General features: G+C 38.0%; 5 protein-coding genes across 5 annotated transcripts; 4 read left to right on the top strand and 1 right to left on the bottom strand.

The window, feature by feature from the left end:
* Window positions 1-1,267: 1,267 nt before the first annotated feature.
* PKNH_0944100 (conserved Plasmodium protein, unknown function) lies at window positions 1,268-1,953 on the top strand (the record flags this gene model as incomplete). The annotated part of the gene is made up of 2 exons (XM_002259428.2): window positions 1,268-1,665; window positions 1,851-1,953. The coding sequence occupies 2 exons, from the start codon at window positions 1,268-1,270 to the stop codon at window positions 1,951-1,953; spliced, it is 501 nt and encodes a 166-aa protein (XP_002259464.2).
* A 599-nt stretch (window positions 1,954-2,552) lies between these two features.
* On the top strand, window positions 2,553-4,175 carry PKNH_0944000 (uncharacterized protein; the record flags this gene model as incomplete). Its single annotated transcript, XM_002259427.1, has 8 exons — window positions 2,553-2,681; window positions 2,819-2,880; window positions 3,028-3,122; window positions 3,355-3,379; window positions 3,573-3,603; window positions 3,731-3,823; window positions 3,953-4,022; window positions 4,153-4,175. 8 exons carry the CDS (start codon window positions 2,553-2,555, stop codon window positions 4,173-4,175), a joined length of 528 nt encoding a protein of 175 aa, XP_002259463.1.
* Window positions 4,176-5,455: 1,280 nt separating this feature from the next.
* On the top strand, window positions 5,456-7,375 carry PKNH_0943900 (ribosome assembly protein 4, putative; the record flags this gene model as incomplete). The annotated part of the gene is made up of 1 exon (XM_002259426.1): window positions 5,456-7,375. One exon carries the CDS (start codon window positions 5,456-5,458, stop codon window positions 7,373-7,375), a length of 1,920 nt encoding a protein of 639 aa, XP_002259462.1.
* Window positions 7,376-7,732: 357 nt separating this feature from the next.
* Window positions 7,733-10,307, bottom strand: PKNH_0943800 (conserved Plasmodium protein, unknown function; the record flags this gene model as incomplete). The annotated part of the gene is made up of 11 exons (XM_039114075.1): window positions 7,733-7,799; window positions 8,019-8,080; window positions 8,221-8,255; window positions 8,408-8,490; window positions 8,724-8,772; window positions 8,889-8,929; window positions 9,094-9,173; window positions 9,267-9,332; window positions 9,457-9,552; window positions 9,735-10,129; window positions 10,286-10,307. 11 exons carry the CDS (start codon window positions 10,305-10,307, stop codon window positions 7,733-7,735), a joined length of 996 nt encoding a protein of 331 aa, XP_038969696.1.
* Window positions 10,308-11,632: 1,325 nt separating this feature from the next.
* On the top strand, window positions 11,633-14,686 carry PKNH_0943700 (conserved Plasmodium protein, unknown function; the record flags this gene model as incomplete). Its single annotated transcript, XM_039114074.1, has 1 exon — window positions 11,633-14,686. The coding sequence occupies one exon, from the start codon at window positions 11,633-11,635 to the stop codon at window positions 14,684-14,686; it is 3,054 nt and encodes a 1,017-aa protein (XP_038969695.1).
* Window positions 14,687-15,241: the final 555 nt, after the last annotated feature.

Below are 15,241 nucleotides of genomic sequence, written 5' to 3'. Positions count from 1 at the left end.
GTGCGCTAAGTTCCTAAATGTTTCTTCTAATGTATAACTGTTTTATTCTAATTATGCTTCTTATTTCTTATCTAAACTAATCATCCTTTTTCCTTTTTTTTTTTTTTTTTTTTTCCTGTTCACGTTAACGTTAGCATTATTTATCTTCACTTTGATAATAATTTTCTTTTCCTCACAATTTACCTTTTGTCAATTTTTTTTTTTTTTTTTTTATCCTCCAATTTTCTATTTTTTCGTTCCTGTTTCTGTTTCTATATATTTTTTTGTTTTTTTCACCTGACCCATCTATCACTAACAACACATGCACGTGTTTATTTTTACAAACCTCTGGCTAACAAACAGCTTCTTATGACATCCTTCCAACGTGCTACCGCAGTTTAAAGATATAGCATAAAGGGAAGAGCTTCTTTTTTTTTTTTTTTTTTTTTTTTTTTTTTTCCTTTTCTTGCCTCCCTTTCTGTTCATTAGAAACACGACACACTTAGGGGTGATGCTCACCTAAATCCGGTGGTAGCAGATTCATCTAAAAAATAGAACAAAATGGCCCCCCTCTGACCGGTAAGGTGCACTCACACAGCCATTTTAAATGTGCCTGTATTAACTTAATTCTGATTTGTTGCCAACCTTCTTGCGTTCGTTCACGTGCCATATCACGACAATTGCTTTCCATGCAGACGGTAGGAAGAGCCCTTGGCCCCACCTCCATTAGAATAAATATGTGGAATGATTGGATGTCCTAAGTGACTCACACCCTTTTTACATTCTCCTGAAGTAATCATATAAAGGGAGAAGAAAATAATCTGTCTCCCTTCTGTTGTTGCGGAAGAACGGGCGCATCTTAGGAAGCCCACCTTAAATGGGTTAAAAAAAAAAAAAAAAAAAAGGAAAAAGAAAATTTCCCGTTTACGGAATACACCAACATGTCATATGTATCTACATCGAGTGGCTACCCTGACGTAAATTTCATTCCAACCGAGTGTCATCCAGTTTGCTTTTCTGGCGAAAATTTCCAAAAGGAAAAATTATAACAATTGTGTGTTCAGCCGCTCACAAAAAAAAAAAATACAATCTTAAGGACAAACATACGTGTGGGTACGTACGTAAGTTCAAACAACCTGGCTCGCTCCCAACACAGTGCAGTTTGCCAAGGGTTCCTCTCTGTGTATATGCCACTGGAGGGTATCCCCCCCCTTCGAATCATGTGTTTTTTCACACCAGATCATTACTTCGATTCAGACAGTTCACCATTAATGCACCCCCCGAAAGAATGAAAGAAAATTTACTAGAGACTGACGCTCTAGCGGAATATAAAAAAGCCCATAAAAAAAACTACGAGAAAAGACTCGTAAGGGAAAAGGAGCTCCTGGAAAAGGAAGAGGCGGAGGAAATAGCTAGCGAAAGGAGCAAAAAGGAACAAGCTTATAAGCAACTGCAAATTGAAAAGGACAGGGAATACTCCATACAATATTACCATGAACTAAATAATCTTCATCGAGCAAACACTGTTAGCACCGATGATGGTTCTCCTATGCTCAGCAACTACACAGAGAGGTTAATAGCTTCTTCTCATTACACATACATGTCGGATGGCGCAGTACGTGGCATCTTGGACGATGGTTCAAGGGTGTCCTTTACTCGGAGGATACGAGATTTCTTCTCCAACAGGTAATTTTCTGTGCATCCCTTTCTGTGTGAGCGGCTTTCACAGAAAGATTTATGCCTCTTCACCATCGGGATATCGATTCGCGAACAACACATTTGTGCAACGTACGTACCTGGCACATCCACATGTTTCTGTTCATCATTTTTTTTTTTTTTTTTTTTTTTTTTTTTTTCCTCCCCCTTCCCAGTGACACGAGACAGTACTTTGGATGCAGTAGAATTCAAATTGTTTGCAACGTCATTTTCTTCATTATGGTCATTACGCTTATTGTTATTTTCTCCTTCTTATGAATGGCTAAATAAAAGTTAGCTTTTTCCTTCTAACCGTTTTTAAAAAACTCTTTTCTTTCATTTTTTTTTTTTTTTTTTAGAAACCCCATATATATATTTCCCCTTTTTTTTTTTTTTTTATCATTCTTTCCACCATACAACTATTGCGGCTTCCTGCATTTTTTTTTTTTTATTTTTACAGATGATAACATCAAATGGCATCATTTGTAAGCCCCTTTGAACGCAAAAAATGAATGACAAATTTTTTTTAAATTTTAAATGATCATGGGGAGGAAAAAGGTGCTGTATATACACCTTAGGTGATTTCTCTTTTTTTTTTTTTTTTTTTTTTTTCAATTTTAATTGAAAAAGATGCAACTCGAAAAGTGTTTTACCCCGCGGTGATAACAATTCGGAAAGACAAAAATAAAATAAAATAAATAGGACACGAAACGGTGCGAAAGAAAAGTAAAGGAACTCACAAACACAGATACAGAGAATAACACACACATGCGTAAACATTAAGTGACTCTCCACTCTGTAGTTAGGAAATTCTTCACCCCCTATCAAATTTTAACCCTTAAAACACTGTCCACCCAATTTAAAAAGACACGGAAAAAATGCATTTCCTCAACTTTACTATTTTTTTTACCTTCTTAATTGCGGCTTGCAACTTTTGCGCACCGGAAAATGACCCATCCTTTTGCAAAAAAACACACAGGGGAATTCTCAAGTACCATAAGAAGAAGGTAGAACAACAGGGCGTCTCTAACAAGTAGCGCTAAAATGAGGCGACAAGATGTGGTATGATAAGTTGGTACATATGGATACTTAAACATCGAAATTCGTGGGCATTTCATTTCACCTCGCTCCCCTTCCGATGCAGGACGAACAGGAGTACTTCACCGTTTCTGCAGTTTTGAAAAATGACACTCTCGACTTCTACAGGTGTGTATTATCGATAGGGACGCATCTCCATAGTGCGTTTTCAACCACGCGACCATGTTCCCATTCGAGATGGCGACGCGATGCTAATCTATATCATCCTAATGTGAAGCCAATCTCATCAACATGACCATTTCCCCTCCCCGTTAGAGGCTCCACCATTTACGACACCATAGACTTAACAGAAGTTGTAACTCCGTTGTCTATTTTTACAACAAACCCTGAGTGCATGACTGTTAATATGGGTATGTAAAAAAAAAAAATTAAAAAAAGGAAAAAGGCGAGCAGGGTAGCAGACTCGTGTACTGCAAAGTACAAATCAGTGCTACTCTTCCTACACCATTGCAAAGAAATTTTCGTGCCAAATCAGTCGTGTTAGACAAATAAGCGAAAAGTACACTTACACAAGCATTTAACCCCCTCTTGCATTATATGAATCCGTCCAAATAACAATATCCCAATTTTTCCTTTCCTTAGTTAACAAAGATGCCATAGTTTTGTGGTTAGACAATCGACGCACTTCCAACATCTTCGCCCCCCACTCTTCCTTCCATTTGTTCCACTTAATAAAAAAAAAAAAAAAAAATTGGGAGAAAAAAAAGAAACATGTTTTTAACTTATTATGATCAATTATGATTCATTTATTATTTTTTTTTTTTTTTCATTTTCAATTATTCTCCCCTTCCTCCATCCAGCTGCAACACAGAGGAGTGCATAAATAACTGGGTAAGAATCTGCACACAAAAAAAAAAAGAAAAAGAAAAAAAACATACACAGGCTAAGCGCTTCAAATTTAATTCACTTTTGTTTTAAAAAACTAATTTTGTGTAATTGCTTTCCCCCCCCCTCCTAGTGGCTATTCTTGACCAAGCAAATACTCTGCCTCAATACGGGGGAGATGCGGAACGAGAACGACGAAAAGATATTGGAGGATGTTCAATACAACGTAGCACTGAAAAAGAAAAACAATATTAATTATATAAAAAAAAAAAAATATAAATAAAATAACGTTGATAATATTTCTCCACTTCACGGAATGCTAACAAACAGAAATTTATTTTCCCTAACAAATCAGATTATAAACAATGACAACTTCGATGGCGTTTCCATTAACATACAAGAGGACCTTGAGGATATCCCCAACGGTTAGGTGGAAAAGAAGTCGAAAGGAATGCACTGCTGTTCGCCTATGTAACTATTCTGTTACATCGCTACTGGCCTGGTCCCCGGTCACCCTTCACCTCCGCGCGACATACTATCAATGCCCCTTCGCAGTTGTCATCAAAGCGGAATCATGAAGAGACCACTTGGAAATCACCCTAACTTCAAGGACCATAAATCGAGCAAATTTGTCCATAAAATGATATCGCAAGTTTTTTTTTTTTTTTTTTTTTTTTTTTTTGTTATGCATGACCAATTGTTTTTTCTTTTTTTAGCAGAACGACGGTGCCAAAGTGAGTAGCCCATTTCTGTACGCCTACATGTGCACACAGCGCCTCGCTCCCACATTGGCATTTTTAAATGTTTACTCCACCAAGGCACGATACAAAGTTATGCGTGTCCCTGATCTCGTGGAGATTTTCCATTGTGAGGGATTCACACCACTGGGTTCCCACATTTCTCTTGCGATGCTGAAAAGTGGGTAACCCGAACCAGGGTCTCCGTGAAGGAATAATTGTAGCCCCCATTTGTCTGTTTAAAAAAATTATCACTTCATTTGAGAAATCTATAAAAAGAACCTTGTGATGATGTTAAAACGGGAGGATAGTTCTTCCTTCGTTCAAAACAATTTTTTTTTTTTTTTTTTTTTTTTTATTTTTTGACATTTGCTTATCCCCCATTTGTCATAATACGCGTTATGTCACCACTGGGCTGAAGTGGCCGACAGAATTACAAAAAAGGGAAATTCTTTTTTTGATACGTTTGCCTGTAATATGGGGAACGCTACATGAGGGTCTTATTGAACATCGTTACGTTAAAAAAAAAAATGGGGGGGGGAGGAATGTAAAAATGATTAGCGTGTTCGCACGTTAACATATTGGCAGATTAGTATATTATATGGTTAGCGAACTTGCATACCCACCATATCTTATCGTTGTAAGTTTGCAGCGCGTTTTAACTTCCCCCCGCGAGGTGGTGAATGCGCTTGCCCATAAAAGAACCACACTGAATTCCCACTTGGGCGGGGTAAAATATTCTCAGGCGGTTCTACACGAAATTTACGACGCGGAGAAAAAAAAAAAAAAAATATATAGGCGGTAAAAAAATACATGCCGCAGAATGGTAGAGCGAGAGAAAGTTTGAAGCCGTTATTTTTTTAAAAAAAAAAAAAAAAAAAAAAAAAGGGATCACTACATTGTTACAATTATTCCGTTGTGTAGTTATTTTTCCTTCCCTTGGAGTATTGTCCCATTTATTATTTTATTATTATTATTTTTTTTTTTTTTTTTCCACTCCTATTTTTTATTGTAAATATAATATTACCTCATTCTAGTTCCAAATTGTTTATGATTTCCCCTCCCGTCTGCGCGCTTCGTCTATTAGTATCATTCTCTTTTTACAATCTCAATTCGAAAAGATGGAAGAAGAGGATGGCGGAAGCGATGGGATGAACAAACAAATCCTCATCCAGTTTGTGAACCACGAAAACAAGTCGACAGGCCCAGTAATCAACGTGCCCCTGAGCATAACAAAGGAAAACTTGGATCAACTCATAAACGATTTGAACGCGAAAAATGAAAATTCTATTCAAGACGATGACCAACAAGAAAATATCAGCTACTCCTTTATGATTAATGATAAATTGGCTATAAAAAATAACTTGTATGACACCATAAAGGATAATACTATAAGTAGTGAAGATATTTTACGTATAAAATATTTCCCTTTAAATATTTTTAAAATAAAAAGAATTACAACGTGCAATGCTACCTTACCTGGTCATACGAATTCAATTCTCTGTTTAGCATTCAGTCCAAATAGTTCCCATCTAGCTACGGGCGCAGGGGATAACACAGTTAGGTTGTGGGATATCAATACAAAAACACCAATCGTAACGCTAAAGGATCACACAAACTGGGTGCTATCTGTTCTGTTTTCTCCCGATAATCAATTCCTGGCTACTGCGGGTATGGATCAAAATGTCTTTATATACGAAACGCACACGGGAAAATTATTAAATAAATTAAGTGGACACAAAAAGGAAGTTACAACGTTATGCTTTGAGCCACTTCACTTGCTCAACAAAAGTTCCATACAAAGAAGTGCGACTGAAATGAAGAAAAGGAAGAAGGAAAACGAAGCGGAAGAGGATACAAGGAATGGGTCCAAAAGGGGGAAATCCGACGCAGAACCGGAATTGTGTAACTCCACTGGTGGCCACCAAAATGGAGAAAACGAATTACCTAGTGAAGATGCAAAAGAAAATAAAAGCAAAAAGGGAGAGGAAAGTAAGGTGAAGGGTAATCAAAACGACCCAAATAGTAACAACACCGAAGAAGCCCCTCCAAAAAGTGCATACTTCCTAAAATGCAGACTTGCCAGTGCAGGCAAGGATGGCTGTATCAGGATAAACAACGTAATGAACAATAGCGTAGAGAAGGTTCTGACCGGACACACAAACACAATCACGTGCATACTGTGGTCTGGCATGGACGAACAAAATTCCAGGATCTATAGCAGCTCTAGAGACACCACTATCAAAATATGGAACCCTAACGAAGGGACGCTGATTCACAATTTTAAGGGACACAAACACTGGGTTAATTGTTTGTCTATAAACGCAGAACGGATAATAAAAAATGGCATTTACAATCTTGATGTTATCATAAACAAAATACATATAGAAAATCAAATAGAAAAATCGAAAAAAATTTATAAAAATTTTTTCCAAAGCATAAAGAACGAAAAAATAGTAAGTGGTTCGGACGATGGAACTCTTTACCTTATTGACTGTCTACCAAATGATGAATTCAAACCTACCAGATTAATAGGTCATCAGAAGACAGTTATTCATGCACAATTTTCTCCTGATGGGAAGTTCATTGCTTCATGTTCTTTCGATAATACGGTTAGAGTGTGGTCCGCAACTGATGGCCAATTTTTAACTGTCTATCGTGGCCATGTGGGGCCTGTTTACAAAGTCGTGTGGTCCATTGATAACAATTACGTTGTTTCGTGTAGCCAAGATAGCACCTTGAAATTGTGGAAAGTCAGCCACCTCGTTTCTCAGTTAAAAAACAAAAAGGGAATTCCTTCAGGTGAAGAAGACACAGCTCCCTCAACTAATGGGATTTCCAACGAGCCGGAAGGAAAAATCGATTCAAAGCAGAAAAATGGAAAAAATTGCCTTAACGGTAAAAATACAAAAAAAGTGAAAACACTGCTTGTGGACCTTCCTGGACATTCAGACGCTGTGTACGCCATTGACTGGTCGAATGACGGCAAGTTTGTCGCCTCCGGAGGGAAAGACAAACTTTTGAAAATATGGTCCTACTGACCTCTTCTTCATTCTCTCTGTCCATCTGAAAATATTCCTATTTTTTTTTTTTTTCCTCCATGCGCAAGCGTACCATTATTTGTATGTATGCATGAGATGTAGTTTGTTCATTTACATTCTCCCATGTGTGTTAACACACACACCGCTGGGGGTTTCCCATTTGCTCAATCTTCCAAAGGCATGGCCTCTACATTTTTTAAGTAACCATCGCGCCAATACGCTAGAAATGTTCAATATCGGAGACAGATATGCAGAATGCACACACATGTGTACACTTATCCATGGCTATCTATACATTTGTGTATTTACCCGTGTGTGTCAAAAAAAAAAAAAAAAACAATCTCCTGAACTTTCTCATCATAACATTTTTTCCTCCAGATTTTTGTACTCATCGAATAGGCTCACCAGCAGCTGCAGGTGTTTTCTGGGAGTGGGAGCAAAGTAAGCACATTCCTTTCATGGGAGGATTAGCTCTGTATCGAAATGGGAAGGGAAGAACCTTCTCCTTCCCCCTTTATGCATACACAAATTAGCTACACAGACAAAGGACATGTAACTGCAAAAGAGATACATTCATCATTCATATTAGTGATGCCTCCATTTTTTGCAAATAAAAATAAGTTTTCTTTGCACCACTGAGTACTTTTCAATTTCCATCAAGGCGTCCATCCTTTTCTCCATGGCCGATCCATTCTGGTCTATGTCCTGCTTAGTTAAACGTTTCGAAATGAAGTAATATTTTTCCGCTTCATATACCTCGTTACAAACTAGCTATGAAAAAAGGAGTAGGCAATTTTTTTTTAAATTTTCTTCTTAGCCTTCTTCTATCCGTTGGGTAATCTTACCATGTTGACTTTGCTCCCCGTGTGGGCTCCTTTGTCTGCTTCGTCATCAAGGTTACAGAGATAATCAATGACAAGTGAGTTTCTTGCCGGTACATACACACATAGCAACATATACATATGTACATATGTGCATACCCACACCGCATCGTCAATATAAATTGCAGCAAAGATTAATGAAGTATATTACCCGTCGTGTCCTCATTCCACACCCGCCCTTCTCTCCAACACTCCAACCTGCTCTTAATTGTTTTCATTTGCTGAAGGTAAAATCTGAAAATGCCAAAAAGAGGGCAAAAAAAAAAAAACTCTTTTCTTCCCTATTTTGTCCTTTTTTTTTTTTTTTGAAACATTTATTTTTATCGCTCCAAATTGAGTATGCACGCGGTAGAAGACATTCCCTTATTATCACATTCCTTTGGCATTTCCTGCCACGCAAGCAACACACAGCATGGTGGATTATGTTCCCAACTATGTGACGCGCACATTGAACACGCATCCCCGACCTGTGGTAAGTACTCAACTGTTTGGTCGCTTCGTTCTTCTGGCCTATCCCTGGAAAAATGGGCAAATGGTTTTTGTTTTATTGTCAAAATTATCTGTTAGTAAATAGGATGAGTAGCTTCAGAGTGGCACAAAAAAAAAAAGAAATGGTCTCCTTGTTGGCATACGTTTCTTCTTCGAAGGAAGATCCTTTTTCCCTGTAGCCTTTCTGCGTTCAAAAGGTAACCAAGTGAACTATATTGATATACATATTTTCATTTGTTAATTTGGGAGAACAATAAAAAGAACACTTAAATGAACACCCTCTTTAATAGTGAACAGATGGACATATATATTCGCTTCTTTTTTTTTTTTTTTTTTTTTTTATTTCACCCTGCTTGTCCCTTCGCCCAAACGTTAATATTATCCCCTTCCTTTTTTTTCTTGTTTGAATGAATTGTCTCTATGATATTCTGGAGCATGGAATGGAGAGCACATCGTCAACGGTTTAGACCCAACAGGATGTTAACAAGAAAAAGAATTCACTAATGGGAACGAAGTTTTACTGATATATCTCTAAAAGTTGAATGAATGTTTGGCTTCATTTTCCCGCCATCCCAGTTGGAGGTATCCTAATCAAAAAAAAAAAATACAGTAACAGAGAGAATATAAAAATGTGGGTTCTTAATTTGCAAAGACAGCAACGTGAGAGTTGCCAAGTGGTGGATAGGCATGTGTCTACTTGCTTGTGCTTACCTTTTCATAGTCGTAGTTTTCCTCACTGCAAAAGCAGGGTTTTCCCGTTTCGCAAATGTAGCAGTATTTGTACACTACCATCCCTGCGTTGCTTTTCTGCAGAAAAGTGGTGTACGTGTTTGCAATTTTATGAAGAAAAAAAAAAAAAAAAAAAAAAAAAGACGTGCCACATTGAATTACTCCTTATTTGAGCGTTAAATGGGATTCGTCCAACGGAACGCGAATATATATATATATATATATATATATATATATGTTTTTCTTTCTGCCAAACACACCGGCCCGTCTGGATAAACGAGAGACAATTCCAAATCTTCACTCGCTACGCATTTTTCCTCTTGCGAAATTTCGTAAGTCCTCTTTTCCCAGTTTTCTTTTCTGCCATTTGCATATCCCCCGTGAGGTGCGTCATTAAAATGGTTAGCATTATTACTGTGCTTGTGTTGAAAGGCCTGGCGGGGACGAGGTGAAAATCTCTGGCTGTTCCTCCTTTGCAGAGCAGTTCTATTGTGGGGGGTTGATATATCTGCTTTTCCTGAGTTCTTTATCTTTTCCTCTCTTGGATCCTTTATCTTTTCTTTTCCCCTTTTCTTAAATTCACAGTTTTCACTTTTTGGGAGCGTCCTATTCAGGCCGAGAGGGTGCTTACTGAAAACGGCCTCTTTGATTCTCTCTGTTGGTACACCAAGCGGAACAAAATGAGGAATTATTTGGAGGGGGGCAAACATACTGGGGGCGAGAGGAGTGAAGGACCATGTCGATGTGGACGTCACATTAAACAAAAAAAAAAAAAAAAAAAAAAAAAAAAAAAAAAAAACGCGTTATTTACTATATTCCAGTAGCGGGTTCATCCCTCGATTTATTATCTTATTATTATTATTTTTTTTTCATTCGGATTGGTCCAATACGTTACCGTGCACCTCCCTACACATCCACGAAAAAAAGAGGAACGAAGGGAAAAGAATATGAGCACACTTTTGCGCAACGTTGTGTAGCTCATCACATAGACATTCCAAAACAAACCCCTGTTAAAGGAGCCGCTTCAAAAAAAGTGGTGTAATAAATTTCCTTGAAAAATTAAAAGACACTATAATGGGGAAAGACCCTGCTAAGGTGGGGAACGGGTAAAGCCAAAACTTTACAGTCAAAAAAAAAAAAAGATTAACTTTATCCGCAAAACACTTAAATGTATGCTTGGAAAAAAGTAGCATTCGCGTGGATAGTTATACACATGCAAGGTGGTTTTTTTTTTTTTAATTCCTCAAAATTGGCATGTTCTATTTCTAGGCACCCCCTACTCATCCTCCTCACTTGTCCGATAATTTACAGACGAACTTGTTAGAAGATTATAATTTTTTTTTTTTTTTCAATAATTTTATCCATTCACACATAGACGGTAAACATCGGAAAAGAGGGGGGAGGAGAAAATATTCGGTCCAGTTTTCCTTCAAAACTTGCGAGAATAAAAATGAACCTTCCACGTCGCTCCTCCACAGGGTTATTCATTCGTCTATTCATTTGTTCGTTTTTTTTTTTTTTTTTTTTTTTTTTTTGCCAAAAGGTGTGCTTTTTTTTTTTTTCTCTCTCTCTCTAGGGTGATGACTCTCTAATTCGTATATAAAAAAAAAAAAAAAATATATTTTTTTTTTTTTCCCTTATGCGGATTTTTTTTTTTTTTTTTTTCACAGCGCATTTGTCATTCCGCACATAAGAACCTGTTTATAATAAATTGTTTTTTTCTCTTCCTCCCTCCACCGTCGATATATGTTCCATTTTGTAATACCAGCTTTTTCATTGTCGCCTAATTGATATTTTCCCCCCCCCATTTTTAAGGAGGGGCATACGTACAGGTCGCCTTTCCCGCTTCAACGATTTGCGCCGTTTCCCCTTTTTTTCTATAATGATATTTTTGGCCTAACACAAACCAACACTTGGCTCTTCAACACGTTTCCATTGTTCAGATCGATTATATCCATGTGGGATATTCCGTCGTTCTGATTATTGAGCTATATGGTTTTCTCTAAATAGATTTTGAAAACTGTAGGCACCATCATCACCACCCCTATGGGAGCCCTCCTCAGAAAAAAAAAAAAAAAAAAAGGGAAGCCACCTTCGGCATAAGCACGAAACGTAGTACATAAAACATACACATGATCCCTTTCCCCTTTTCGCAAAGATGATAAGCAACGAGCTGCACTACCTCAAGTATATCGTAGCCGACATCTTTGGACAATCGTGCAGTGAGATTGTGGAGCTCATTCTTCTCTATGGAAATAAACTTACAATAAATGAAATTATAAACTTGTCGAATTATGAGTTTAGCATCGTTAGGAACATTTTACTTTGTTTGCTCATTCACAACATCGTGGACATTCGGATTATTTATGGCAAGTCACATGAATGCAATCACTCGCCATCTGACGGGAAGAAACTGGGTCTTCTCCACGACGAAAGGGGGGGTCGCCATGACAAGGCGCCCTTGGAAGAAGCCATAGAGGTGGTGCAAGAGTTTGTTTCCACAGCAGCCATGGAAGTAGTCAAAGGGGACCAACCTGGTGAACTAGACCACGCATCCGAAACGGAAGAAGGCGTTACATTTGTCCCCAATAACCCCCTTACAGACGATGTCGATGTCGATGATGATGAAGATAGTGATGATGATGACCATATGGCAGACAAATCTATGGCCAAAGGACGTAGAAAAACAAATCTGAAGGAAGAAGAAATGCGTTTCTTGACCTACCACGAAAAATACAAGTACATGAAGGGATGTACCTGCCCCTCCTGTATTTGCAAAATTAAGAGAGTAGAGTATTGGGTCGTCGTTAATAATATCTACGCCCTTCTTAGATACTCTTCCATATTTTACTACATGCATCCGACACGCGTTAAAGGGGGAGGCACTAACGACGTGACAGCGTATCATAACTTATGCAGCACCTCCTCTGCGGTGGACTCAATCCCCACCGCTCCTGGAGGTAGGAATAAGGGGAAAAATGTGACAACGTCAAATGATGCTATTTTACCTCCAGCGGGAATGCACCCCACCATGAGTTACAACTTTTTCACTTCAGACTTGATACACGATAATAACAGTACCTCATTCCAGGAAGAGGAGGAAGACAGCAGTTCCGAGGACGCATCTTCCAAAAGGAACATTATACAATTCATCGAAAAAGTTATTCTCCTAAGAGTAATTAAAAATGGAAGAATCACAATGGAGGCGTGTGTAAAGAATTTGAAGCAAGATGATTACGTAGAAGTGTGTAAAAAAGAAATACCAAATATAAAAAAAAAAAAACTTAAACTAATTTTTTTGCAATTGTTAAAAAAAAAATATATAAAAAAGTGTAGGTATTTTAATGAGCACACATGTGAAAATGACACAAGTGCTAATGAGCCTACAAGCAAGTATGATCAGTCGATAAATTACATTAGCGCGGGCGTCGACGCATCAGGGTATGCGAATAGCTATGCTTCTGTATATCACCCCAATCGAAACAATCACGTGGGCATGAAGAAAGTGGAGGCAAATTCCCAAAAAACGAACTCAGCCACGTATGGAAAGGTTAAGACCACCATCGATCATACGATTCACACAAACCACCAAGGATTTAACCGAACAAGTAGCTTTTTAAACTCCACCGAATTGGATCAGAACAACCAACACCCCAACGAATCACTCAACAGCTCCAACTATAGTTTCCTCTTCGCGCCAGTCGACAATGTAAATAGCATGAACGGATACAATACTACAACGAACGCATTCTCAAATGATAGCAAAAAACAGGGCACGAAAATTATGAGAGATGCGATAGGTATCGCTGACAACGCGAAACGGAGGAAAACAACGGAAAATGAACAAGGGGGAAATCAAAATTGTAGAAATTTTACCAACAACGATTCCTTCGATGGGAATATATTCTCCATGAATGGAGAGAAGAACAGAAGTTCGGATCCACTCAGTAGTAGTAGCTACTTGAACGAGGATAATAACAGCGTCATAAGTAGTGCTTACCCAGGGGGAGGAAGTTCTTATCCAGGAAGTAGCTCATACATGGGGGGAGGGGAAAGTTCCTATCCGAGGAGTAACACCTCCTTCGATCGCTCTAACATCATCAATGTTCAAACGACAGACAGGAACAATGGTGCACCCATGAGAAGAGAAAATCCATACGAGTATTTAGACCCCAGGGGAAACATAGGGGACAAATATACAAATAATGATAACATGCAAAATGAAATCCTGGAATATCTGGACAACCGATTTACATACTTCCAGGCGAATAACGAAGTGCTTACCATTCTGTATCTAAAACAAGAATGTTTTAATTTTATAACACAATATTACAATTTTAACGAAGTCGAAAAAGGCATATTTTTCTTTTTATTAAAAAATGTGCAACTGAGTTACTCAGTTGAAGAAAATAATTACAAACACACACCTTCATTTTGTACCTTTGATAGTGTGGAAAAATACGTAATAGCAAATTTCAAAAAAAAGAATATGTACATGGACAGAAATGTCGTCTTACAAAATTTAAATAACTTAATCAAATATCCAGACCAGTTGGTAAAAACACAATGTAATGAAATGATAACTTACGCTGCCGATTTTTGCAATATTAAAAATATTTACAAAAATAAAATTACAACAAGTATTATAGAAAATATGAACGGGTCAGGTGCTTTACGTATTTGGAACTTTCTTATAGCAACACCTGAAGAGAAAATTAATGATGAAGTGATAAGTGAAAATGTTTTAATCCCACTAAATGATGTAAGAAAAAAATTGTATAATTTGCTTTACCATGGTTACATCAAGTGTCATGAGTGCAACAACAGTAACGTTAACAAAACGTACATTAAGCACTCCTTGTCCTTCTCCACCAACCTTTATTACACAACGAATAAAATAAAGGAAAATTTGTTTACCATCGCGAAAAATATTTACATACGGAAACTCCACGAGAATAATGAAATTAACACGCTGCATAATAAGTCCAACATGTGCGTGAACGAGATAGATAAGGACACCCTGGCAGAAATGCGTACTGCACAGGGCACTTCCTCTGGACAGAACGTATCCACCAATCAAACTTCCAACACAGCGAACAGAAACCATCAGAATAAAAAAAAAATTAGCTTGACATCGCGCGAGTATGCTGTGGACTACCTGGAGATAAGTTTAATTAACCTTGACAAATTAATTTTTATTTTTAACTCATAGCACCAGACATCGTTTGGACACCCCCCGTGTTCGGACCGCTACCAATTTGTGCCGCATGTGCGGAGGAGGCGAAGTTGGGACAAACCTAATTTCTTACACTGCTATGTTGCCATGATGCTATACTCCTATGTTTCTAAATTTTTCCCAGTGGAATTTCATCCTCCCTCCCTCCTGTGTATAATATCTCCACCCCGGATTTGTTTGCTAGCCCTTGTGTCGTCATCTGCTTGTACAAGCATGTACATAAGCATGTGCACTCGCTTGTATTCCTTCCACGCAAGGGTAACTTTTTTTTTTTTGTCGAAAATATGCCGCTAAATATTTCCCCATGCTTGTGGGTGCCGTTTTCCGTTGTACCCTCACTCGCCTCAGCAGACACACCTGTGCGAGCGTAACTAAATTGACAAATAGGGATATTTAATACCCCTAAGTGTGATGGTATTAAATGCTTACTTCCCATCCGAGCGGAATAAGCCCTGCTCATACATACGAGCATGCACAACGAAAGGCACAATATAAGGTCGTAAACAAAAATGAACAGGTATGTCTATATGC

This window comes from Plasmodium knowlesi (assembly GCF_000006355.2).
Source record: "Plasmodium knowlesi strain H genome assembly, chromosome: 9".
NCBI classification, from domain to species: domain Eukaryota; phylum Apicomplexa; class Aconoidasida; order Haemosporida; family Plasmodiidae; genus Plasmodium; species Plasmodium knowlesi.
Note: the sequence above shows the minus strand (reverse complement) of the source record. Positions and strands in the feature narration are given on the sequence as shown.